Source organism: Neoarius graeffei, chromosome 17 (genome assembly GCF_027579695.1).
Source record: "Neoarius graeffei isolate fNeoGra1 chromosome 17, fNeoGra1.pri, whole genome shotgun sequence".
NCBI classification, from domain to species: domain Eukaryota; kingdom Metazoa; phylum Chordata; class Actinopteri; order Siluriformes; family Ariidae; genus Neoarius; species Neoarius graeffei.
This window is the reverse complement of record NC_083585.1, coordinates 25134162-25161814: the sequence shown is the minus strand read 5'-3', so window position 1 is coordinate 25161814 and position 27653 is coordinate 25134162. Positions and strand designations below refer to the sequence as shown.

The window sequence follows — 27653 nt, the reverse complement described above, 5'->3', positions numbered from 1 at the left end:
CTAGGCCCACTAGTAGGCAGAGGAAATCTGTTTGAAGGATTAAATAATTCAGCAGGTGTACCACCAGTACTGGCCTGAAAACGACGATCAGATGGAATGTTTTGATGGATTAACACATAATCATCAGCTAAAGCAGCTGCTTCAGCTGCAGTACGAGCCTTGTGTTCACATACATAAGTGGCAACATGATGAGGAACAGAATTTTTAAACTGTTCTAACACAATTAAGTCACATAGACCATCAAAATCGGACACTTCGACAGAAGAACACCAGCGGTTAAAATAAGTTGTTAAATCCCGTGCAAACTCTAAATGGCTCTGTCTTGGCCCCCTTTTCCACAATCTAAATTTTTGCCTATAATGCTCTGGAACACGCTCATACGCTTTTAGTACAGCTAATTTTACCTTATCATAGTCTTGACTATCACCAGGCGACAAGGCTGAAAACGCCTCTTGCGCCTTACCAGTAATCACACACTGAAGCAATAATGCGCGAGCGGAATTGGGCCAGCTTTGCGCATCAGCTAAACGTTCGAACAAAATAAAAAATGTATCAGGATCGCTCTCGGAGAATTTAGGCACTAAACGCAAATTACCCCGCACGTCAAAACCCAGTGTATCAGATTGATCGACGCTAGAATGTAAGCCAGAGTTTAACTGAGGCGCAGGTATAATTTTGCCCTCCCTGATAACTTGGAGCTTATGTTCTAAATCTAAACGCGTCTGTTCAGTCTCTTGACGCAACTTTTCAACTGCTAGATCTTTCTGGAACTCCGCCTCAATCTTATACTTCTCATGCTGAATTTGTAACAGTAACAACTCTTTCCGCTGATCAAAACTCAAGCCTTCCATTGATATAGCCAACGGAGACGTAATTGAAACTGGCTCCCGCTCAATTAGCACACCTGTAGCGACTAAGTTACTCTTCACAATTGCCTTAACCTTATCCTTTGCAAACTGACCATTTACCTCCAGCTGATAATGCTCTGCTACCTTAAGCAGCTGATCCTTCGTACACTGGTCTAATATCTCCTCCGACGGAGAAGCAATAAAATCTTTAACTTCCACCGTCGGCATTATACTGCAGTGCGCAACGTTGAACAAAACAAACAAAATTAAGTGTCTGACTCCATGCACAAGCCCACCAAACTGAAAGCCAAACAAAAACAATGCCTGTCCCGCTACCTACAAAGCCCCACAACCTACTTAAGCTGCGGCCTAGCTCTTCATGTAGCTACTGGCGGTGGGTAATTAAGTGCCAAAGCCCAATAGGGAGAAAAAGCAACCAGAAACTGGCGACTCCTCTCACACTATGGAAACACTCCCGAGACAATTGCTCTAACCGCTTTCACTACAACACAACAGAAACCCCCCCGACGAAGTCCAAAGGGACAACGCCGCTCCACCTAACAAGGGACATTCATCGCTCATTTAACTCGAACCAGTGCAACAAGTCAAACACTTACCTTATTAAGCGTTGCGCACCGAGGCAGAGCTTCCAAACTTTACCTCAAACAAAACTGCGCCTCCTCAAACAATAGAGACTTCCCGTTTCATTAGCTCTACACCTGTAACCTGAGCTAAACATAAGGGAATACCCACTACGAAGTGACGTACCTAATGACGACATGCCATTTACAAAATTAACCCGCAACGCTTGCAGAACAAAAAAACTGCATCAAACAATTTAAAAAAACAAAAACAAACGGGTTCTAAATTTGACGAGCCCCCATTTGTCACGGCTTGGCTCAAACCATGACAAAGAGGAGGACACAGGGGTAAAGTTCAAATAATAATTAATTTATTATAATAACAAAATACAAGAAAAATCAACAAAATAGAATGCGTGAACAATGAGCTCGTGCGTGTTACATACAAAAAAAAGAAAAACAAAAGGAAAGAAAACAAAAGAAGCTCCCACAGGAAACGGGGAAAAAGTGGTTTTAAGGACGTGGCAACACCGGGCCCAGGTGTCACCAATTCCCGGGATGGTCTGCAGCCACGCCTACAAGGAACACACATGCACACAAAGCAAAACAAACACAGACAAGACCAGCAGACCATCACAGTCCAACACTCAGCTCCTCGCATAGCCCTGGTGATCTTGACATCACGAATGTCCCTCCTGCAACAGATGGCATAATCAATTAGGTGCCACTGCTTGGATCTGGGATGCATCCATGTCGCCTTGTACTTATCGGCTTGTCTGAAGAGTGTGTTGGTGATCGTCAGGTCATTTTCTGCACACAAACTCAACAGCATCAAGCCATTGGTGTTCATTTTTCCAATGCCATGGTGTCCCAGAACCCCTTTCCAGTTCCTGAAGTCATTGCCGACTCTGGCACTGAAATCACCTAGCAGGAGAAGCTTGTCATCAGTGGGGGTGGCTTTCGCCAGTCGATCCAGGTCACTGTAAAAGTTGTCCTTCGCTTCAATACTGCTCATCAGGATGGGTGCGTAGGCACTGATGACTGTGACGTGGCAATGGGGGTTGAGGGGGAAGCGGAGCTTGATCAGTCGCTCACTGATGCAAGTGGGAAGGTCTGGTAGTTGTTGCTGAAGACTTGTCCTGATGGCGAATCCCACTCCATGTATTCTGTCTTCATTCTCTGCCTTACCTTTCCAGAAGGTGTAGTCTCCCTTGACTTCGGCAACTGAGCCTTTTCCTGCAAGTCTGGTTTCACTCAAAGCAGCTATGTCGATGCGATAGTGTGCCAATTCTCTTGCAGTGAGGGCTGTTCTCCTCTCTGGTCTTGGGGCACTCTCACTGTCCATGAGCGTGCGAACATTCCATGCTCCAAAAATCATGTTTCTCTTTGCTGTTTTTTGACTACAGTAGAGGGTAAACTGCCAGCCATGGCTTGCTGGCCAGTTTTGTGTAGGACAAGCAATGTTTGGGACACCTTTTCTAGTCCCCTCCCTCATATGAGGGTGAGCAGTGCTAACCCTAAAAAGGGCTGCTCAGTCACCTGGAATGCTGCCGAACACTTCTATTGTCCCAGGTCAGAAGATGAACAACCACTGGTCCACAGGCTGCCTGAAGTGCAGGTTTGGGACTATGACTTCCAGTGGTTACCTCCACCTGTCACTTCGCCCCTCCCCTTTTGCCACAGGACATCTTCAGAAACAGCAATGTTGAAGAGATAGGTTTGTGCAAAGGACCTGTGTGGGAAAGCTTTTAAGTGGAAAAGCCGTTGCACTGGGGCAGATCCATTCTCTCGGCCTCAGAAGTCAGGATCCAGTGGTACAAAGAGTCGTCATGACTGGTGACTTCCTTAGCTGCAGTGGATGTCCATGACATCTTTAGTGCCCTGTCATGCCCTATGCTCTCCACAAAGCACTGCAGAACTGCCTTCCTGGCCATTGGATCTAATGATCTCCTCCGCCCAGTCCACCAGAACTGACTCATATGCTGGGTAGGCATCCCTAAGTTTCACTCTGTCAGGCTGCATGCTCACTAGACAGAAGGGCTAATGACCCCTAGGAGGGAGACTCGTGGGGGCGGGATCGTCTACCTCCCATACAGGCCCTATAGTCCTGCCCACTGCCCTGGTACATGTTGTATTAATAGTATTAACATGTTTCTGTTTCTATTGTTGTCTAACTGTCTCACTATGATTATTGAATCCTATACTGGCCAATGAACTGCTTTACTATTCATTCATTCACTTCCCATGCCACTTATCCATTGTGGGTCTCAGGTGGGCTGGAGTCAATCCCAGCTGACATTGAGTGAGAGGCAGGGTATAGCCTGGACAGGTCACCAGTCTATCACAGACAGCCATTCACACCTATGGCCAATTCAGAGTAGCCAGATGACCTAATCCACATGTCCTTAAACTGGAGCACCCAGAGGAAACTCAAGCAGGCCAAGAAAGGCCCCAGTCAACCAGAAGGTTCAAACCCAGAGCCTGCTTGCTGTGATGTAACAGTGCTTACCAGTACACCACCGTGCCACCTACTTTAGTGTTAGTAAAGTAAAATACTGTTACTCTTGGTGGGCATTTTGTAGGTCACTCTCTCCCAACCTCAAGTGTGTCATAGGATATCATTCCATAGTGACTGAAAGTGGGTTCCTCCTTATGTAGGATGTGCTTTGGCTTGCCAAGCATCCATACCCCAACCAGTCTTTCCCAAATTTCAGCAGACTCTGTAAACTGTGAACCAGTTAGCGCAAAAGTCACTCCCCTACCTCTCTACTAGCATTCCCCTCCACTATTTGAATTAGTTTTAACAAATTATTTAATTTACATAAATTGGTATAAAACTACCTGAGGTGTTTAGAAATAAGTCTACAAGTGCCTAGAAAAGGTTAAATGTGGAAAAAAAGAATGCTCCCTTTGAATACATATGTGGCAGCAGGGGCGTGGCCAAGCAGCGGTCTGTGAATGGAGGGCGGGGTTGGGGAAGGTAAGTGGCTAAGTCATTCCACCTGCTGTCAATTAATGTATGTGTGTGTGTGTTTGTTACAGGGATGGAGCATAAAAGGAGAGAGAGAGCAGAGAAAAAGAGCTCTCTCCCCGACCACAATGCATGTGTGAGTGAGTGAGTGAGTGAGTGAGAGAGAAAGAAAGAAAGAAAGAAAGAAAGAAAGAAAGAAAGAAAGAAAGAAGGGATGCTGAAAAGCTAAAATAAAGTGGTTATACAACCATCAACTCTCGCCTGCCATGCTTTTGTGCTCCACCCACATCAGGAAGTGTTACAGTGGTGCTGAAACCCAGAAGCACAGAAGGGAACCACCCCATGGAGGCCTCGCCATTCGAAGAGCTCATCCTTGCCTTTGCTACCGCCCAGCAGAACCAGCATCAAGCACTGATCACCCTCCGAAAGGAGCAGGAGCAATGCTTCGAAGCCTTGATGCTGGCCCAGCAGGAAGATCGCCAGGCATTCCGGCACCTGCTCATGTCAGCAGGGACATCAACCACCGCTGCCGCCACCCTCACGAAGATAGGACCACAGGACTATCCAGAAGCATTCCTTGCTCTCTTCGAGCAAGCAGCTGAGGCATGGGGTGACCGCTGGAGCAGCGCACGGCACACCTCCTCCCGCTCCTGACTGGCGAGGCACAGCTTGCAGCACAGCAGCTCCCTGCTGACAGCCGGCTGGTCTACATGGACCTAAGGAAAGCCATCCTGCACCGGCTCAGCCACTCCCCGGAGCAACATCACCAGCACTTCCGGACGCTGGCATTGGAGGAGGTTGGCCGGCTGCTTGCATTCAGCCAGCAACTCTGGGATGCCTGCTGGCGGTGGCTGAGGGCGGAAGACCACGAAGCCGATGAGATCATCGATCTGGTGGCACTGGAGCAGTTTGTCTCTTGACTTCCAGAAGGAATGGCGGAATGGGTTCAGTGTCATCACCTGATATCGCTGGAGTGAGCCATCGGGCTGGTGGAGGACCATCTGGAGGCGGCTCTGATGGCAGGCAGACGAGGCGTCTCCCCTCGCTTCTCTTCTCTCTCTCTCTTTTCTCCCCATCTCTCGTCCCCCTCTCAACCCCGTTCCCCTGCCACAGAGACAGCGGCTGGCTCCTCCCCAGCCGGCCCGTCGCACCGTGTCCTCCCCTCTCTCTCTCTCCTGTGTCTGTGTTGTCTCCCCCTCAGGTGAGTGACACCCATAATACCAGTGCAGAGGGAAAGCCTGGGCCGGTGTGCTGGCGCGGCGGGGAATCGGAGCATCTCCAGGGTCAGAGCTCTGCAAGGGAGGTGGGAGCTGTAATCCAGATCCCCAACACACCAGAAACCGGCCCCGATCAGGCCAGAACGTATTGCATACCGGTGAGTATTCAAGGGGCTACATATCACGCTTTGGTGGATTCTGGTTGTAATCAGACCTCAATTCACCAATGCCTGGTGCAAGGTGAGGCATTGGGGGGAGCACAAGTGGTGAAAGTGTTGTGTGTGCACAGGGATGTTCACCATTACCCTCTAGTGTCTGTCCAAATTCTATTCCGGGGCCAAAGGCATAGCTGTAAAGGTGGCGGTTAGTCCCCATCTCACCCACTCGTTGATTTTGGGGACTGATTGGCCAGGATTTAAAAAACTAATGGAATATTTAACACGTAATGGTCCTGCACTAGTAGGTCATGGGAAGATCCTGGTGTGGCATTGACTGGAGAAGCTGTCACAGAGCCGTCTACGTCAACACCGCGTCATAATGAGGAGCAGCCCGCTCCTCCTCCCTCTTTCGAGGATTCCTTTGGGGATTCCCCGTTAGAGCAGTCGCGAGACAAGACTCTGCGGTATGTGTTTGACCAAGTGAGAGTAATCGATGGTCAAACTCTTCAGCCAAGCGCAGCACCGACCTTCCCCGATTTTGCCATTATTAAAGATGGATTGTACCAAGTGACGCAGGGCACTCAAACTAAGGAACAAATAACCCAGTTGTTAATCCCAAAGAGCCGTAGGGAACTCGTATTCCATGCTGCTCACTTGAATCCCATGGCTGGACACTTGGGGCAAGATAAAACACTAGCCCGAATAATGGCCCGGTTCTATTGGCCAGGGATTCATGGGGATGTCCATCGGTGGTTTGCGGCATGCCGTGAATGCCAATTAGTAAATCCCGTGGCCACTCCAAAAGCGCCTTTGCACCCTCTTCCTCTAATCGAGACCCCACTTGAGGGAATTGGGATAGATCTCGTTGGGCCATTAGATCGGTCAGCACGGGGATATCACTTTATTTTAGTTCTAGTGGACTATGCAATGCGATATCCGGAATCAGTGCCTCTCCGCAATATCTCAGCATGCAGTATTGCGGAAGCGCTCTTCCGCTTTATCTCCCGGGTCGGGATTCCGAAAGAAATCCTGACAGACCAAGGCACTATGTCACGCACACTGCGCAAGCTGTATGGGTTACTGGGGATTAAGTCTATCTGCACCAGTGTCTATCACCCACAAACGGATGGCTTAGTAGAGCGATTTAACCAAACACTCAAAAACATAATCCACAAATTCATAAGTGAAGATGTGTATAATTGGGATAAGTGGCTTGAGCCCCTGTTATTCGCAGTACGAGAGGTCCCGCAAGCCTCCACGGGGTTTTCTCCCTTTGAATTATTATATGGGCATAAGTCACGTGGCATTCTGGATGTGCTACGGGAAAATTGGGAGGAGGGACCTTCACAGAGTAAAAATGAAATCCAGTACGTTCTTGATCTTCACGCAAAACTCCACACTCTCACGCACCTAACCCAGGAGAATTTGCGGCAGGCACAAGAACGTCAAAGCCGGCTGTATGACGGGGCACGCGCCTTAAAGAGTTCACGCCGGGAGACAAAGTGCTCGTATTATTGCCCACATCGAGTTCTAAATTAGTTGACAAGAGGCAAGGGCCCTTTGAAGTCACACGGCGAGTCGGGGACATCGACTATGAGGTGAAGCAAACGGATAGGGGCGGGGCACTGCAAATCTACCACCTCACCCTTTTAAAACGCTGGAATGAGGGGGTCCCCATGACATTGGCGTCGGTAGTCCCAGAGAAGGCGGAGCTGGGGCCAGAGGTAAAAAAGATAACATCTCAGACCACTCTGGTCCCTTGTGGAGACCACCTCTCACCGGCCCAACTCACAGAGGTAGCCAAGTTGCAGAAGGAATTTTCCGGCATGTTCTCGCCCCTTCCTGGTTGTACCCACCTCATAGAACGCCACATCAAAACAACCCCGGGGGTGGTAGTGCATAGCCACCCTTACCGATTGCCTGAACACAAGAAAAAGGTGGCTCGGGATGAACTCAAGGCCATGCTCGAAATGGGCATAATCGAGGAGTCCCACAGTGACTGCAGTAGCCCAGTGGTCCTGGTTCCCAAGACCGATGGGTCGGTCCAGTTCTGTGTGGACTATAGAAAGGTCAACACGGTGTCTAAATTTGACGCATACCCAATGCCTCGCATTGATGAGTTGCTTGATTGGTTAGGCGCTGCTTGCTTTTATTCGACACTGGATCTAACAAAGGGATACTGGCAGATCCCCTTGACTCCTCTATCCCGAGAGAAAATGGCCTTTTCCACACCGTTTGGTTTACACCAATTTGTCACACTCCCTTTTGGGTTGTTTGGGGCACCCGCTATGTTCCAGCGGCTTATGGACAGGGCCCTCCGCCCTCATGCTGCCTACGCAGCCGCTTATCTAGATGACATCGTAATTTACAGTAATGATTGGCCGTGGCACTTGGAACACCTGAGGGCCATTCTAAAGTCGCTGAGGCGAGTGGGCCTCACAGCTAACCCAAAAAAGTGTGCGCTTGGGCGGGTGGAAGTACAGTATCTGGGGTTCCACTTGAGCCATGGTCATGTGCGTCCCTAAATTAACAAGACTGCAGCGATTGCGGCCTGCCTGAGGCCCAACCAAAAAGGAGGGGAGACGGTTCTTGGGGCTGGCTGGCTATTATCGTAGGTTTCTACCTAATTATTCAGACGTCACCAGCCCGCTAACCGATCTCACTAAAAAGGGGGCTCCAGATCCAGTCCAGTGGAAGGAGCAGTGCCAACAGGCCTTCTCTGAGGTAAAAGCTGCACTGTGTGGGGGGCCACTTTTACACTCCCCTGACTTCTCTCTCCCCTTTATTTTGCAGACTGATGCATCAGACAGAGGGCTGGGGGCCGTTTTGTCCCAGGAGGTGGAGGGCAAGGAGCGCCCTGTGCTGTACATCAGCCAGAAACTCTCGATGTGTGAAAGCAGGTACAGCACAATCGAGAAGGAGTGTCTCGCCATTGAGTGGGTGGTCCTCACCCTCCAATACTACCTGCTGGGGCACCCTTTCACTCTCTGTTCGGACCATGTGCCACTCCAGTGGCTCCACCGCATGAAAGATGCCAATGCGTGGATCACCCGTTGGTATCTCGCCCTCCAGCCATTTAAGTTCGAGATGATCCACAGGCCGGGGGCGCAGATGGTGGTGGCGGACTTCCTGTCCCATCGGGGGGGAGTCAGCTTCAGGCTGGCTGGCTCCCCGGCCTGAGTCGGGCGGTGGGGGTATGTGGCAGCGGGGGCGTGGCCAAGCAGCAGTCTGTGAATGGAGGGCGGGGTCGGGGAAAGTAAGTGGCTAAGTCATTCCACCTGCTGTCAATTAATGTGTGTGTGTGTGTGTGTGTGTGTGTGTGTGTGTATATACCATATGTGTTACAGGGATGGAGCATAAAAGGAGAGCGAGAGCAGAGAAAAAGAGCTCTCTCCCCAACCACAATGCATGTGTGAGTGAGTGAGTGAGAGAGAGAGAGAAAGAAAGAAAGAAAGAAAGAAAGAAAGAAAGAAAGGAAGCTGAAAAGCTAAAATAAAGTGTTTATACAACCATCAACTCTCACCTGCCATGCTTCTGTGCTCCACCTACATCAAGAAGTGTTACAACATATTAATGAATTTTGTTTCATTTGAAACTATTTGGTTTACTACGTAATTTACAGTAATAATTACTACACTGATTATGACTTATCACCCTACAGGGAGTGGGGCTCAAGGTGGCAACAAATTTGGCTGTTGGAGTACCACAGTGTGTGATATATAAAGGCATACAATTTCATCGCAGGTTTGGATATTATTACGGTACATCCAGGCCCTGTTTCAACTCTCTCTATATCAATTATTGTTCAATAAATATTGCAGTTTCTCAATCATATTGAGATCATGTTATGTATATTCCATTAAAATGTATTATGCAATAAACAATGACTTAAGCTGATATCAATATACTACATTTGTGAAGTACATAGCTCTTGTTGTTATTTGTACTAATTGATCTAACAAATCAAGATGTTATTACATTAAAAGAAGCATATTAATAACAAAGTTTTTGCTCATTTTCAGGTGAACACTACGCAGTTTTGGCATCAAATACTTTGGGTGTTCCAGCACTTGGCGCAGCTTCTCCATATAATGAGCCCATTGAGACAGTTCGTAAATTCTTCCCGGAGACTTGGATATGGCAACTGTCTGAAGTTGGGTTCGTGAATCGGCATATTTATTAATTTTGTTGATTTTCTTTGTGCGTTTTAATCTATTACAGATTCAATATATCATTAAAATGAATGTGGCGGCACGGTGGTGTAGTGGTTAGCGCTGTTGCCTCACAGCAAGAAGGTCCGGGTTCGAGCCCCGTGGCCGGCGAGGGCCTTTCTGTGTGGAGTTTGCATGTTCTCCCCGTGTCCACGTGGGTTTCCTTTGGGTGCTCCGGTTTCCCCCACAGTCCAAAGACATGCAGGTTAGGTTAACTGGTGACTCTAAATTGACCGTAGGTGTGAATGGTTGTCTGTGTCTATGTGTCAGCCCTGTGATGGCCTGGCAACTTGTCCAGGGTGTACCCCGCCTTTCGCCCGTAGTCAGCTGGGATAGGCTCCAGCTTGCCTGCGACCCTGTAGAACAGGATAAAGCGGCTACAGATAATAAGATGAGATGAGATTAAAATGAATGTATCGATTGCTTGAATTGGAATTAGTAGTGCTTCTGAGCATATGTGACGACACTGACTCTTTAATTTTGTTATGGACACCAATTTTTAGCAGTTTAATTAGCATGTATTAACTTAACTAGAATATACTGAATAATCCATGCTGTCTTTTTGACAATAAGTAACAGAAATAGAGTATAATGATTTTTCACAGGAACTCTGGATCAGCACATCTTCCTGTCACTGTTCCTGACACCATCACCACTTGGGAGACAGAAGCTTTCTGTGTTTCCTCTGTGGGTCTGGGACTGGCTCCTCCTGTTCAGCTCACAGTATTTCAGCCCTTCTTCCTGGAGCTCTCATTGCCCTACTCCATTATTCGGGGAGAGGTTTTTGAGCTGAAGGCCACTGTCTTCAATTATCTTTCCAAATGCATTATGGTACTGTAAGGCCAAGATTTTGTCTTCACAAGTAGTGTGCCTCTTATGATGCATTGTAAATTAATCACCTATGCCTCATCAACAGGTTAAAGTGACTCCAGCCCCCTCCTCAGACTACACTCTGAAGCCCTCTTCTGATGGCGAGTATACATCCTGTCTGTGTGCAAACGGCAGAACAACCTTCAAATGGACTCTGATTCCCACTGTGCTTGGTTAGTCGTACAATTCTTTCACAATCTTTCATGGGGCTCTATGTTTTTTGCCAGTGCAAGCCTAAATTGATTGTACATGCAGACATATTAATGTTTTTTGTTGGGTGAAGACGAATATTTTCCAATATGCACTATTTTATACTCTGATATTCACAAATGAGCATACTTATCTCCTTCGGACACAAGGAAAAATGCGATGGAACCTCATGCTATGGAACTTCATGTGTACAATTGTACACATTATGTCCGAAGGGGTTGAGCAGATGTTAATGGAATTCTGAAGAATTCTAGCCTGTTACACTGCATGTTCCTGGTGTATATAGCTGCACGTTTGCTGGTATGACAAAGCAAAGTCTAAATTTTTTATTAAAGTACTACAAAATATTCATTCTCCAGGGTGTCCAAAAAGTCAGGAACCAATGGGAATGCTGAGCAAATATGTTGATCTGAATATGTTGAGCATAATTCACAAAAACATGATAGAGCACTTTAGGAAATATGTAGAGCATAAGGGTGAACTTGTAGAACATGTAATGTAAATAACTACAAAATCTTGTACACGTATATGTAGCTTTACTCTAGTTGGTTCCTGACTTTCCAGACACCCCGTGTACTATGCAGCAGTGGCGGCTGCTGGTTTTTAAAACAGGGGAAGCCCATTTTACGCATTCATCGTAAAACCTGTAGGCCAGATATCAAAGCATAGAAAGGTGTGCCCCATTAGCATAGTGAATTAGACAACCCTACCTAGTGGCAGAAAGTATTTTTGCTTGTACATTTCATGTTATAGTCTGGCTTGCCAGGCTAGTGCCTCATATCCTTAATCAAAAATATCAAACATCCAAAAATCACTGGCTATTCAACGAAGAGCCTTGAACATCATACCCTGATATGCAACACAGAGTCTTTAACACAACACCCAGCTGTGCAACACATCCTTGAACATCTTCTGCAACACAGTCTGGAAATTCATAACCAGGTAGGCTATGCAAAACACAGAACCTTGAATATTATACCCAGGTATAACCTATAACAGAGAGCCCACCATTCTCTTAACATTACTGAACAATATACACACTTCAGATTCATGAACATGAACACTATTTATACACAAATTCTGCCCTCCGCTCCTTTTCCAGAAAATGGTCTGTGACCCTGTCATACCAGCTGGTTGTGCTTTCCAGAGACTTCACCAATTTCTGTTAGCAGCTAGCACTGCAGATCCCAATAAGGCTCAAGCTAGCCTACAACCAGATTGAACTACAAAAGAAATAAACGAGTGAATTCACGAATGATCAAACTGATAGAATGGATGAAAGTTAACGGAGCACAATGAGTAATATTTACATTTATTTACAGAGTAATGTACAGAGACATCAATGAGAAGAAACGTTTATATGAAAAGAAATTCGGACAGCACTTTGGCACACGACTATACTTTCTCAACATCCGCTAGGGACTGACTGATCATACTTCCGTGTTCCTCGCCGAAGTACTGCCCTCCTCATGTCTTTCAAACACTACCTCCAATGACTTTATCAGCCCGGCTTCTTGTCCCTCCCACTGTCTCGTTTAGTCCCAGAGAAGCCCGGCTTCCCTGGAAGTGATGATTTTGTTGATTTTAACCAATAACAACTAGCCGAAATTGGCTGTTCAGAGCCGTCTCGTAGATTGCAATGGATACCCAGCTGCCAGTCAGTGTTGCCAGATACTGCTGACGTTTTCCATCCCAAAATATGTTCAAAACCCGCCAAAATGCACTTAAAACCGCCCAATCTGGCAACACTGCTGCCAGTCCATAGAGCCCATTGAAATAAGAAAGGTTACAGCCTGGCAGCAAAGGTGATTCTCGTAGCGAACTGCAAGTTCGTCAGACATCACTCAAATAAGTTACAGGATAGTTATGAACATAAATACAATCTTGGGCATATATTATGTTATGCAAGTTATTGTTTTAATGAGAATTCAACGTCGTAGACGCCGCAGTTTGGGGAGAGGATTTTAGGGGGAGCTCGGCTTCCCTTGTTGTCTCTGAGAAATCGCCCCTGCTATGCAGCATATGCCCATAATTTAAACGGCACACGAGCAATATTTCAGCCTGTAGCCATACTGTAACAGTGTGCAAAACTTGTATTGGTTAAAATGCAAACATCATGAAAGTTCTAACAATTTCTAAGAGGGGGAGACAAACATTCATTGGCTTACCAAAATTTACTTTCTAATATACAGTGACCAGAGGTGGGTAGTAACGCGCTACATTTACTCCGTTACATTTACTTGAGTAACTTTTTGGATGAATTGTACTTGTAAGAGTAGTTTTAATGCAGCATACTTTTTACTTTTACTTGAGTATATTTGTGAAGAAGAAGCGGTACTTTTACTCTGTTACATTGGGCTATATTCTGCTCGTTACTCGCTACTTTTATTTTTATTGATCCGTGCCAAGCCGCCGCGGGCGCCCGCACACAAAATTCCCGTGGCAAGAGCAGTCTAGGTGCAAAAGAGCACGGAAGCAGGAGGAAAATGGCAGAGACAGCGGCCAGCATTTCTTATCAAGCCGAAGAGGCACACCCCTGGCCACACATGCAAACCATGTTCACTCTCCAAGCAACAAAAAATAATAGTTATGTTATGCGGTGTCACATGTGTCTCCCCAAACCAGTGGATGTTTCAGCTTATAAAAACTCAATGTCGAATTTGAGGAAACACATTGCGGTAAGTAGGCTATGTGCTTTTGGCTGTCTTCGTAGGCGGACGTTAGCCCTGTTGTAACATCATAAATAACTGTAAAATACATTGTTTTGTGGAAATGTATTGATGCACTGCGGCCTCAGATGGCAAGATAACACACACACACACACACACACACACACACACACACACACACACACACACCAGAGAACCAAGAAATAAAACTACAAAAAATCTTCCTAACAATCACTTTTTATTGATGTGAAACCAAAAAATGCTCATGAAAATAAGGTTGCTCGCCTAATGTCAGCTCCTCAATAGCGTTACAGTTGTACACGGCTCTGGTCAAAAACTGGGAATGGAAGACTGGTGAAAACTTACTAAATACAGTAACAAAACGCGTAACGTATCATTTGTGAAATCTCCATTTTTCGAGCTACTGTATTTGTTGTGGATTAGAGAGATTTGTGAAGACTTTAGGTGTTTTTATTTCTGTGAGATTTGTTTTATTATTTGTCTACAAGTGCTTGTTCACAAAAGGAAGGGCATTAGCTTGACCGCTTGCTAGCAATCCCCACCACCACCCAGCCAAGCTGGGCACTGGCAGCTAGTTAGCAACCTTTTTGCTTGTTACTTCCACTTACTAACTCCTCTGCGAGATGGAGCCAGTAAACAACTTTTTGGGAGATGAAAGGATTAACATCGTTGAACGCATCTTACAGGATTAATGCCAGTCTTTTTCGTACGAGGAGATATTACGTGTGATGTTCAGCTGCTGTTAAAGCTGAACAGTCACTTCACGGAGTGAACATGCACGCGCACACACACAGTGTTATGGTTTATGTGCAGACTGCCTTTTTCTTCTTTTTCTTTGTAACCTCTACCCATTGTTTTGTTATGTTACTTTGTAAAGATTTAATTAATTAATATTTAATTTATTATTGTTTTCACCTGTTCACAGCTAAAAGGTCACAGCTTCACAGTGCAAAATTGAGAGCCAGCTGCCGTTAAAGCTGAACAGTCACTTCATGGAGTGAACGTGCGCGCGCACACAGTGTTATGGTTTATGTGCAGACTGCCTTGAGCTTCTTGTTGTTATTGTTAATACACAGAACTACACACACACAGTTTATATGTGTGAAATATATATGAAATCTCTGCCTGTTATGACATCCTGATCAATAAACAAAAGATACTCAGCAGTTAGTACTTGAGTAGTTTTTTTCACTTAGTACTTTTTACTCTTACTCAAGTAATTAATTGGACGACTACTTTTTACTTTTACTTGAGTAATATTATTCTAAAGTAACAATACTCTTACTTGAGTACAATTTTTGGCTACGCTACCCACCTCTGACAGTGACAATCTTATTTTTTTCCACACAACATGGAAACAGGGCCTGTGATCACCTGTATGCTGTAATGGTAATTTTTCTTAATTATAATTACCTTCTTTTGACACCTGTTCTTACATCACAGGAGTCTTGAATGTGACAGTGAGTGCAGAGGCAGAACAATCCCAGACTGTGTGTGACAATGAAATCGTGAGTGTCCCAGAGAGAGGCCGTATTGACACAGTTACACGGAGTCTGATTGTACAGGTCAGTGTCTTAAAAATAAGCATAACCTTAAATCTGCAAACCTGTTCTTTATTAGGCTATGATCTAATAATACTATATCCCCTTTAGGCTGAAGGAACTGAGAAGGTGAAGAGCCAGAGCTGGTTATTATGTCCACAGGGTCAGGCTTGCAAATATTTTCATGTTCTTATCTTATCCAGTCTGGTTGATTTAAAACTGATGCACACAATATTTTACTGCTCAATAACAATGAAGCTGCCTTTCATCTTATTCACAGGCAACAGTGTTTCAGAGGAGCCGGAGCTGATTCTTCCTCAAGATGTAATAGAGGGATCAGCACGAGCTTCTGTTTCAGTAATTGGTAAGGGCTTGATAGAAGAACATTGTAAATATAAAGTACATTTTTATGATGTGTGTGTATATAATGCAAATAAAAAATATTTTTATCTGAATAAAAAAGACAGAGAACAAAACTAATGTTTGTCTTATAGCATCCTACATGTCTTATGCGAATGAATACAAGTAAAACACAACACTTTATGATAAGAAGAGCCAATAGTGCGCACCGATGGTTTATGCCTTTTAGTGCAATGTGATTCACCTCTGTACACTGAGCTATTCATGCACTGTAATTAAAGGAGATATGCAGAACCATGGCCTCACTTTTTGCTTATAAATGCCTTGAGACCTCAAGAATGGCACAGGAATAGTTTTAAGCGTTAATAATAAATCTAATTTAGTAATTTTTACGATTAAAATGATTCATATAGGTAGTGGTCTGAGTGAATGACCTTCACATCTGTGACGTCACCGCAGGAAGGCTATCGGTCTCATCGCCATTTTGGCTATACTAAAACACAGAGCTGACTGCAACTTCGAGCTTCCATTTTGAGCTAATTTATCGCTATGTCACATAGATGTGTTGCTGGCAGGTGCAGCAACATGACAGAAGGTAGATTTACATTGCATTCATGGCCCAAGAATGTTCAAACTGCAAAGATTTGGACATGTTTTGCGAGAAGTTCACGGGCACATTGGGTGCCTATGAAGTGGCCTTTCCTCTGCTCTGCACATTTTACTGAAGACTTGTACAAGACCTCTGATCTGTTGAGAAGCGTTGGCTATAAGCCTGTATTGAAAGAGGATGCAGTACCAACAATTAAAGGAAAAGAAAACTACAAGAAAAGGAAAGTAAGTTCAGTTACACCAGTTCTCCCAGAGTGTGAGCCAAAGGTTGTTGTTAAAACAACCAGGATGTGACATTGCTCGGTCAGTGACCTCCGTGCGGTTGTTGCTAAAACTGGTGACGTCCCGGGTTTTAGTAATTACCTGAGCCGAGCAGTAATGGCGGAGTACTCAGTATGGAAAAAATGGAGAATGAATGGAGCAGCCGTCTGATTTCTCCGCTGGATATGCTTGCCTCAGTAGCAATATCTCGCCCTTATGTGGAAGAAGCGAATGAACAGAGAACTGAATGAACAACTGAAAGTCAGATTGTTTCAAAACAATCGGCCACAAGATTGGCCTTCAAGAAGTGAGAACACAGATGGGTAAGCGCTGACTCTCATTTGAATACAAAACAACACTCGTTGTTTACCTGCATTTAGATTAATACATGTAACTTGTATTGTGTGTTTAAGTTACCGGTATAAGATTACTTAATTTGCTTCAGAATGTGATTATCTCAGTTTATCTGATTATTTAATTAGCCTTTTATATTTTATCAGTGAAAATGCATGCATGTACATGTATGTTGAATAAGTTATAATGCCTATCCTGTTTTAATGAGAGTCAACCCACAATCAATGAAGTTAAATTAGTCTTAGTTGAGCAAGTCGGTAACAGTATTTCTTACTTTCACCATAAATTTTTATTTATGTGACTTTGGTCAATAGCTGTCAAAGGCCTCAGCCTTAAAACCGGTTACCGCTGTGACGTCACGCACTCAGTGCTGGCTGGCTCAGCGGGGCAGCTCGAATGCCAACTTTGCAGTCGATTTTAACTCTCAAAAATATTTTTTTATTCCCATTTATGCAGCATACAAGAGTCAAGGATGGAGATACTATCCACTCAGAAATGTATTTAAAAATAAAGGTTCTGCGTATCTCCTTGAAGTTAATACCTTTTTCACAGCATGGTATTCAAAAACCTGCATCTGCTGTAGAGAGGTTGGCATGGTGCTGGAGGCTTCATGCTCCTCTGTAAACCAAAAGTCCTCCAATTAATGAAAGCAGCAATTTACCCTAACAATTTTTGTACTTATTCTGAACCAACTATTTTAAAGGAGCATGATACACTCATGAGCCACTTTAATAAGAATTAGTTCTTGATTCTAAGCTTTCTGTTTTGGGCTGGCAAGAGTGGAACCCAATGTGGTCTTCTGCTGTTGCATGCTGAGATGCTTTTCTGCTCACCATGATTGTAAAGAGTTGCTATGAGTTGTGATATCCTTCCTGCCAGCTCAAACCAATCTGGCCATTTTCCTCTAAAAATTCCTAACAAGGTGTTTCCACCCACAGAACTGTCACTCACTCGTGGTTTTTTTTTTTTTCCGCACCATTCTGTGTAAATTCTGGAGACTGTTTTGTTTGAAAACCCCAGGAGATCAGCAGTTTCTGAAATACTCAAACAAGCCCATCTGGCACCAACATCCATGCCACAGTGAAAGTCACAGAGATCAAAATTTTTCCCATCCTGATGTTTGAAGTGAACATTAAATGAAGCTCTTTATTTGTATCTGCATGATTTGATGCATTGTGCTGCTGTCAAGGGATTGGCTGATAACTGCATAAAACAGCAGGTGTATGGGTGTATCTAATAAAGTGGCCGGTGAGTGTAGGTGCCATTGGTGAATTCCATTCCTAACAGGTAATATACAGTGTATAATATAGGTATATTGAGTTTGTCTATTGCCTATTAAATAGCAAAACATTTTTCTCAATTGTTGCATAATTATTTCCATTGGAAAGCAACTTATTGCAGATTTCCATCACAGGGTGCTAAGTTCAATCTTTTTTGAGTAGTAAGGATAGGACAGCTAATGCTTATATCAGTTGCATCTGTCTGGAAATCTTGAAGGTTTTCTTGGACTCTTCAGTCCATCTGATTTGGGACCAGGTTGCAATGCCATCAACTGAGGTTTCTCTATTTCCACAGTACAGCCAAATTATAGCTGTATGGCCAAATGTTTGTGGACACCTGACCAGCACATTTATTTGTGGGCTTTCCAGATACCAACATATGCAGTTTCTTCCTTTACTCCAAATGACATTCCAGGATATAAATCACTTTCCTTACCCGTATTGTATGGCCTCTTGTAAGGCCTTTGGTATTAACTGGTTCTTAAAGGAGACTTATTATACCCCTTTTCAATTATTTTATAGTATTTCCTGAGATGCTTTTGAAAACATTTGTGAGGGGTTTTTTTAGTTGAAAATATGCCTTGGAGGTTGTTGTTGTTGTTTTTTTTATGTTTTATCATCGTATGGAAACTCTGTAGAAGACAGGCTGATTTTGCAGCTGTGCCTTTAAATTTCTTCTTTCTTCTTAAATTTTAAAATAACTTTGCTCTGATTAGCTAAAGGCAGCACGGTGGTGTAGTGGTTAGCGCTGTCGCCTCACAACAAGAAGGTCCGGGTTTGAGCCCTGTAGCCGGCGAGGGCCTTTCTGTGTGGAGTTTGCATGTTCTCCCCGTGTCCGCGTGGGTTTCCTCCGGGTGCTCCGGTTTCCCCCACAGCCCAAAGACATGCAGGCTAGGTTAACTGGTGACTCTAAATTGACCGTAGGTGTGAGTGTGAATGGTTGTCTGTGTCTATGTGTCAGCCCTGTGATGACCTGGCGACTTGTCCAGGGTGTACCCCGCCTTTCGCCCGTAGTCAGCTGGGATAGGCTCCAACTTGCCTGCGACCCTGTAGAACAGGATAAAGTGGCTAGAGATAATGAGATGAGATGAGTTAAAGGCAGCATGGTGGTGTAGTGGTTAGCACTGTCACCTCACAGCAAGAAGGTCCTGGGTTCAAGCCCAGGGGACGGTGAGGGCCTTTCTGTGTGGAGTTTGCATGTTCTCCCCGTGTCTGTATGAGTTTGCTCTGGTTTCCCCCACAGTCCAAAGACATGCAGGTTAGGCTAATTGGTGGCTCTAAATTGACTGTAGGTGTGAATGGTTGTTTGTCTCTGTGTCAGCCCTGCGATAACCTGGCGACTTGTCCAGGGTGTACCCTGCCTCTCACCCATAGTCAGCTGGGATAGGCTCCAGCTTGCCTGCGACCCAGTAGAACAGGATAAGTGGCTACAGATAATGGATGGATGATTAGCGAAAGAAATGTGTGGGTTTGGATGACAGAGTTGGATGTTAGCCATTCAAAACAACTGTGTGTTTTTGTCAGTTCCAACATTTTTACCTGAACACGTAAAGAATATTATTGTGTTCTTTTGTAGGAGACATACTTGGGCGTTCATTAAAAAATCTGGATGGGTTGCTTCAGATGCCATATGGCTGTGGAGAACAAAACATTGCTCTCCTTGCTCCCAATATCTACATTCTTCAGTATCTAGAGAACACTGAGCAGCTCACCACAGCTATCCGTGAGAGGGCTACTGGCTTCCTTAAGAGTGGTTCGTGAGGTTATTTTTTACTTTTAAATCTTTACAGTCTTTATCATTCAGATCATACTTTTACTGAACTAAGAAGAATAAGATCATTTGACTTTACACAGGATACCAGAGGCAACTTAACTATAAACATTTGAGTGGTGCATACAGTACATTTGGCAGGGGAGAGGGGAACACGTGGTAAGAATTTCTTCAAACAAACCACCACTTACCTGATGATAAACTGAAATGTGTTTTAATAATTATGTGCTAGTGATTGTGAATTTTTATATAATTCTGGAATGTAAACGCAATTACAAAAAATCTCCATCACCAGGTTAACTGCTTTTGTTTTGAGGACATTTGGCAAAGCACAACGTTACATCTTTATTGATCCAGAAAGCATTAATAGTGCAAAGCAATGGCTTTTAAGTAAGCAGAGATCAGATGGCTGTTTTATACGCCAAGGGCGTCTCTTCAATAACAGAATGAAGGTATGTATGCTACTAGGGCAGTCCATACTATAAAATTCATTTCTCATTTTATTTGTTGATTTTCTTTTTACATTTCATGCATATTATTTGAATGCATTATAGGGTGGTATAAATGATGATGTGACTATTACTGCCTACATCACTGCATCATTGCTTGAATTGGGTAATACTGTCCAGGTAAGAGGATGATACCATTAAATGTTCTTTTCACTGCATTCAAAATCCATATAAACTTGGTAAAATGTATCGAATCTAAATCACAATCACACTGGTTAATTCAACCAGGAGCATACTGATTTTAAAAAGTTGTCTTACATTGTGGTTAATCCAGCCACTGGGGGTGCATAAGCATACTCTTGGTGCTGGTCCCAAGCTCGAATAAATTGGAGAAGGTTGCGTCAGGAAGGGCATCGGGCGTAAAACTGTGCCAAATCTAACATGCGGATTGAAAAGAGAAATATCATATCGGATCCATCGGGGCCTGGGTTAACAATAGCCACCTCCGGTACTGTTGGTCAACAGGGTCCCGGTGAAAAGTATGCTACTGTTGCACCAAAACAGAGAAGGAGAAAGAGAGGGGGGAGGCGTGTTAGGAGAGAGCGTGAAAGATGGAAGGGAAGGAGCTTAGACTTGAGGGTAGGAACACTGAATGTGGGAACATTGACTGGCAAAGCGAGAGAGTTAACAGGTATGATGGAAAGAAGAAAGTTGGACATTTTGTGTGTGCAGGAGATGAGGTGGAAGGGAAGCAAGGCCAAGAACATTGGAGGTGGATGCAAGTTGTTTTATTATGGAGTCAATGGAAAGAGAAACGGTGTTGGTATTGTTTTGAGGGGAGAGTTGGTCAACAGTGTGATCGATGTAAAGAGGGTGTCAGAGTGATAGGCATGAAGTTGGAGATTCAAGGAGTGGTAATCAATGTTGTGTGTGCATATGCCCCACAGGTTGGATGTGAGAATGAAGAGAAAGAGCCTTTCTGGGTAAAGATGGATGAAGTGGTAGAAAGTATACCGAGGGAGGAGTACATGCTGATAGGAGCAGATTTCAAGAGACATATTGGCAAGGGAAACAGAGGAGATGAGGATGTGATGGGCAGATATGGTGTAAGAGAGAGAAATGTGGAAGGGCAAATGGTGGTTGATTTTTCAAAGAGGATGAATTTGGCAATAGTCAATACATACTTCAAGAAGAAAGAGCAGCACAGGTTGACGTTTAAGAGTGGAGGAAGATCTACACAGATGGACTACATACTCTGCAGAACGGGTAACCTGAAGGAGATTGGAGACTGTAAAGTGATGGCAGGGGAGAGTGTAGCTAGACAACATCGAGTGGTCGTGCGCAGGATGAGCCTGAAAGTGAAAAAGAGGAAGCGTGAAATAATGGAGCCGAAGATTAAGTGGTGGAAACTAAAAGAGGATGTTAAATAGGAGGCAAAGTTGGAGGTGGCGAAGTTGAGGATGTCAAGATTTGCGATGGGAGTGACAAGGTTGGACAGGATAAGGAACAAGCACATCAGAGGGACAGCACATGTGGAGAGCTTGGGAATTAAGCTAAGGGAGAGGAGACTGAGATAGTATGGGCACATCCTGAGAAGAGATGCAGAGCATGTTGGAAGGAGAATGTTGAGGATGGAGCTGCCAGGCACATGAAAACAAGGAAGGCCAAAGAGGAGATACATGGATGTGGTGAGAGAGGACATGAAAGTGGCAGGTGTGGTAGAGATGCGGAAGACAGGGAGCAATGGAGACGAAAGATCCGCTGTGGCAACCCCTAATCAGGAGCAGCCAGAAGAAGAAGAAGTCTTAAATTGTGGTTAAATTAAACATTTATACCAGTCGTTTTTATGGATACATTTAAGTAAACCTTTGAAATTATTGTTTTTCTTCTACATGATAATGTACATTTGGATTGCAGGATCCTGTTGTAAATAATGGACTGTTGTGCCTCAAGTCTTCTACTGGTAACCTGACAAACACCTACACCACTGCACTGTTGGCCTACACTTTCAGTCTGGCTGGAGAGAATAAAATTCGGGAGCAGCTACTAAAACAGCTTGATAGTGTTGCCATTTCAGGAGGTACTGAATTATTAGAAAAAAATTGTCACATTTATATTTGTAACAAGTGCAACAAACTACATTTCTACATTCACTGTGCTTGAGTGTGCATGTGACAAAGTCTTCTTATTCTTCGACTGCTGAATGTGATCATTGGAAATGGGGGAAAAAATGCAATTGCAAGCTACTCATGGAGGAACATTTTATAATGTAGGCATTACTGTGCCACATTCTGGATGCTAAATAGGATGCCTAAATATAACTGATGAAGTTACTGAGATCAGCTGGATCCACATAATTCTTGAAATAATTTGATCTATTCCAGAGAAGTCAAATGCTGAAGATTGGAACAATCCATTTAATACTAGCAACAGAAATGCCAGCATGTAGCCTGTGTGTGCAATACACATAGCAATCTTAAAAGCCTTTAGCAAAATACCATCTGAGGACCTGCACTCAGTGCTGGGGCAGCATGTATCTTTGTGGACCAAAGAGGCAATGCAAGTACCAACAACCAGTATGGGGCCCAGGTTAACTTGTTCATCACCAGTCATGTTACTTAAAACACCCTACATTACATGTGAGTGTGATGCTGCTGTCAAATTAACACCTGCTTTCACACTCTTAATGGGGTCCTTACACTGCAATGTTGCAAAAACCTTTGCATGAAACAGTTCATTTAGCTCTATGAGCTGCGCCTCTGTATCCAAACCAACATAGGCTGTCACCATTTTGAGGTGAGCTATGGTCTGTTTAGAGCCTTTTCCCATTGCCTGTTAGATAAAGGCTAAATCAGATGTGCTTCATGGTGACTCTGGCTTGGCTGGCAGTTCCTCATTGGACAAAAGGAGCTTTCTGGACATAGCCACAGAGTTAGCATTCTCGCTCTCCAAAACACTCTCAGAAAACAAAGTCCATCATTGTACCTTTAGGGGTACAACAGCTTGTCACTGGGGTAGTACCCTCTAAGGTACTTATTTGTACTATTTATATCCTGATTGGGAACACATATGTACTTTTTTGACCCTATAAAGGTACACATAGTTACCTTGAAGTCCAATAATGAGTCCCATGCGGTATATTGGTGTAGATTGTACCTTGGGGGACAGAAATGGACTCTAACTGTACCCCTGTTTCTGACAGTGAATGTTCATGAATGAAAAGATTAATATAAATTTTAAATCAATTATTAAAGACTTCCTTGAGGCAGCATCCTAAGCTATATCCCTAGACATAAACCCAAACAATACTTTGTAGCACTCAACTCTACTTGAGCATAATTCTAGCAAACATATTCTATAATATCAGTCATGAGATTTGAGCCATGAAAGCATTTTCCTGTATCATTTTTTTTTATAACAAGTTAATGAAGTGACTGCAAACTCAAATTTAACTCTATATTTAAGCTAACCAAATACACAGGGCAATTCATTCCAAAACTACTTTATGCTAGGTAAACCACCATCGGATTATAGTGTTACTTTTAAATGTCCATAATCAGAAGCCAATACAGAGCCAGTATGAGAGAATAAGCCAGCTAACATCAGGCTAACAAGGCAGTCGAAACAAATTTACGTTAAAAGGAAAAGCTTTCTTTCTCTTGTGATCTCTGTTCTCTCTGCAGGTCTCTGTGTGTCTGTGAGGTAAATAGTAGCATGCTTTATAGGTGGCTAATTTTTGCTAGCTAGCACTGGGAGAAAGCAATGATGGCTGATATCTGAGGTTATGCTTACAATATCTTGTCTCCCTTATTTAAGATGGTCGTCTTCATTGGTCTCAGTCAGCATCGGATGACTCCGGCGCATTGTCAGTGGAAATCAGCTCCTACGTTCTTCTAGCTGTTCTCACTGAAGGTCAGCTCACTGCTGCTGATTTGGGTTATGCTAATAGGATAGTCAGCTGGCTGGTGAAACAGCAAAATCCTTATGGAGGCTTTTCCTCCACCCAGGTACTCAATTAAATTGCATTGTTCCCTTTAGCTTGTCCTGCATTTAGTCAGGATAATGATAAATCAATGTTTAACTTTTGCAGCATTATTTAAAGGGCTTTATTTTTTTTCAAATAGGACACAGTTGTGGCCCTCCAAGCTCTGGCGCTGTACTCCTCTAAAGTATTCAGCTCAGATGGCTCTAGTACAGTAACTGTAAAGTCAGCAGATGGAGACAGTCACAACTTTGATGTGAACCAGAACAACAAGTTACTGTACCAAGAAAGATCATTGCAGAATGTTCCTGGAAAATACAGCATTGATGTGAAGGGCTCAACCTGTGTGTCAGTACAGGTCAGTGCATCTAACTGTTCCTATCTAACAAACCTTGTGTCAAAATGAATCTATTCTATTCAGAGTAAAATGCAGTCCTGTGAATCTGCAAGGGATTGTATAAGTACTGACTACCCAGTTTCCCCAAAAATTACTTTTCATGCAAGTCTAAATAAATTACTGAATGTTTTTTTTAATTGCTTGATTTTTGTTTATTGTTGTTTATCTGTTTATTGATTCCTTCGTGGTTTAACTTGTTTTTTAAACCCCTGCTTGCAGATAGCACTTTTCTACAATGTCCCCGTACCTAAAGAATCCAGTACACTGAGCATCACAGCGAAGACTGAAGGAAACTGCACAAAATCATTTGGACAAACTTTGTCCATCAAGTTCACTGTTGGGTAAGAATGAAATCACTGTCCTAAAATGAGAACTGGTAAACAATGTCTTCAGAGTATTAGGAAATACAGTCATTTAGTCATTATTTTAAAAGGTTTACAGTAAATTTCTGTAAATATTTCGCATATACTGGTACATTAAAAGCCTGCTTTATATGTAAAACCATTAAATATAATGATTAATGACTGCATATCATCTTATGACACTTTACCTTGCACTGACAATAATTATTACTTTATTGACTATCCTTATTGCTCTTGATACTCCTGAAGTTGTTGAAAAACTTTTTTTTTTTTTAATTTCAGATATACTGGGTCATTTAGCAGCACTAACATGATCATAGTGGACATAAAACTCTTATCAGGGTTCACAGCAGATCCTGGTGAAGTAAGCAGTAGTAGTGTTTATAAAATTTCTGTAATATGCATGTCTCAATAAACAGATGCAAATGTCTTGTTATTGATATGATAGCGGGAGAATAATTATTCCATTGTTTTCTTAGCTGAAAAATACCATTTTTGTGGAACGGGTTGATTCTAAAAATGACCATATTATCACATATATCAGTGAGGTAAGGGAATAACATGGTTTAAGAATATTGCATCATTATCTACTGCATATTACACAGCTGTGCTGTATATCCACTCCAAGAAATATGTATGCTTTATTTATTACACATAAAACAGATATGATGTGTTTTTACAATATGATTGGTGTATCTCTAACAGCTCCCAAAGAATATTCCTATCAACTATAAGCTACACACTAAACAGGTGCTTCCTGTCAAGAATCTCAAGCCAGCGGTGATCAAAGTTTATGATTACTACCAAACAAGTAAGATTGCCCTAGGTTGCATTATTTAAGCCGTTACTGTAATTGTATTTTTTCATTTACTGATTTTGAGCATTTTTCATACAGGTGACTATTCAGAGGTGGAGTACACCTCCCCGTGTGTGTAGAAATTTGGATTGAAGATGCAGAATGACAAAGATTTTGTTTTTGTTGAAATAAAAATGCTCTTTAAAAGCCGTATATGTTACTGTTGTGTTGAAGATGTTCACAGTGTGATCGTACAGCTATAATATGAAGAGATTCAGCTCAGCTGGTTAGCAGGCTGTAAGATGACAAATATGGTCGGGTTGATGGCAGTATTACCATGAAAATTGAAGATCTGAAATCATCTCTTTAGGTAGAGATGAAGGAAAAATGAGCGAAGTCCTATTGGCACCATCAGCAGATATTGGTAGTCAGGCAGATTGTGGGTCATTTAGGAAAACCATTAAGCTTGACTCGTAAATGTTGAATCTTAACCAAAACTAGCATAGATACAGAAGCCGCGAGAGGCCCTTCATATAATCTTTTTTTATTCACCTTGTTATCCCGAGATAACGACATAATTAATTCAGGATCTCGAGAAAACAACAGAACTAATTCGAGATCTCGAGAAAACAAAACTGTTATTCCGTGATCTCGAGAAAACAAAACAATTACTCTGTGATCTCGAGAAAACAAAACCGTTATTTCATGATCTCGAGTAAACAGCTGAGAAATGGTTCATTCAGGTGCGCCAAGAGACTTATGATATGCTGACTTTGGGGCTATTTCTCATTCTGTATAGACACAACTTTGGTCATTAGAATGTCTGGAATAATCGATCACCTAATAAGGCAATATTTTGATCAGGGGTTGACACAGGGAGAGATTGCATTAAGTCTTTTAATAAGGAATAATTTCAAAATTAGTCCGCGGCACCTCCGCAGAAGACTGGCCCGGCTTCGTCTCTACCGACGGAGATACAGTGATCCAGCTGAGATCATGAAATAATTTTGTTTTCTCGAGATCTCGGAATAATTCTTTTGTTTTCTCGAGATCTCGAATTAGTTGTGTTGTTTTCTCGAGATCCTGAATTAATTATGTCGTTATCTCGGAATAACGGTTTTGTTTTCTCGAGATCTCGAATTAGTTGTGTTGTTTTCTCGAGATCCTGAATTAATTATGTTGTTATCTCGGGATAACAAGGTGAATAAAAAAAAAAGATTATATGAAGGGCCTCTCGCGGCTTCCGTACATATAGACCATGAAAGCAGATTTTTTGTTTTGCTCTATAACATTGGAACACAGAACAATTCTCCTTACGCACAGAAGACAAAACAATTGGCAGTTGATCAGTTGATGTAAATTACCTCGTAATGTTCTAGCAATCTATTATTTAATATATTGATTATTATTCTATCCACATTCACTGGATATGAGCAATTTGCACGATCTGATTAGCTACTCTACTACTAGGATATCAGCTTATATACCATGAGCAGAGAAAACCAAAATGGCAGAGTGCATCAAGTCAGATGTATCACTTAGTTATCAAGTATTTAAAAGAAACAGAAATAGCTAAAAGAATATAGTTCCCACCCCCAATATCTCCTGTTCCATACTCCAGCCCAGTTGGTGGGGCCAAACCACCAAAAACCCTAAAGAGGAAGAAGAAAATGGCAGACCATGTTACTGAACCAACCGAGAATGAAATAAAAACTCTACTCAAAAACAAACCCCC

The 27653-nt window shown here is 43.2% G+C and overlaps 1 protein-coding gene across 1 annotated transcript in view; it reads left to right on the top strand.

Annotated features, from left to right (window-relative positions):
• Window positions 1-26058, top strand: part of LOC132864644 (alpha-2-macroglobulin-like) — a 64961-nt gene extending 38903 nt beyond the window's left edge. Inside the window, exons 16-34 of the mRNA XM_060898057.1 lie at window positions 9437-9551; window positions 9813-9933; window positions 10592-10817; window positions 10903-11029; window positions 15200-15321; window positions 15409-15460; window positions 15578-15661; window positions 19738-19914; window positions 20016-20091; window positions 20228-20384; window positions 20487-20561; window positions 22299-22461; window positions 24198-24388; window positions 24506-24721; window positions 24980-25101; window positions 25405-25486; window positions 25602-25670; window positions 25828-25933; window positions 26018-26058. Coding sequence (XP_060754040.1) covers window positions 9437-9551; window positions 9813-9933; window positions 10592-10817; window positions 10903-11029; window positions 15200-15321; window positions 15409-15460; window positions 15578-15661; window positions 19738-19914; window positions 20016-20091; window positions 20228-20384; window positions 20487-20561; window positions 22299-22461; window positions 24198-24388; window positions 24506-24721; window positions 24980-25101; window positions 25405-25486; window positions 25602-25670; window positions 25828-25933; window positions 26018-26058 — 2322 coding nt within the window. The remainder of the gene's footprint in view (window positions 1-9436; window positions 9552-9812; window positions 9934-10591; window positions 10818-10902; window positions 11030-15199; window positions 15322-15408; window positions 15461-15577; window positions 15662-19737; window positions 19915-20015; window positions 20092-20227; window positions 20385-20486; window positions 20562-22298; window positions 22462-24197; window positions 24389-24505; window positions 24722-24979; window positions 25102-25404; window positions 25487-25601; window positions 25671-25827; window positions 25934-26017) is intronic.
• Window positions 26059-27653: the final 1595 nt, after the last annotated feature.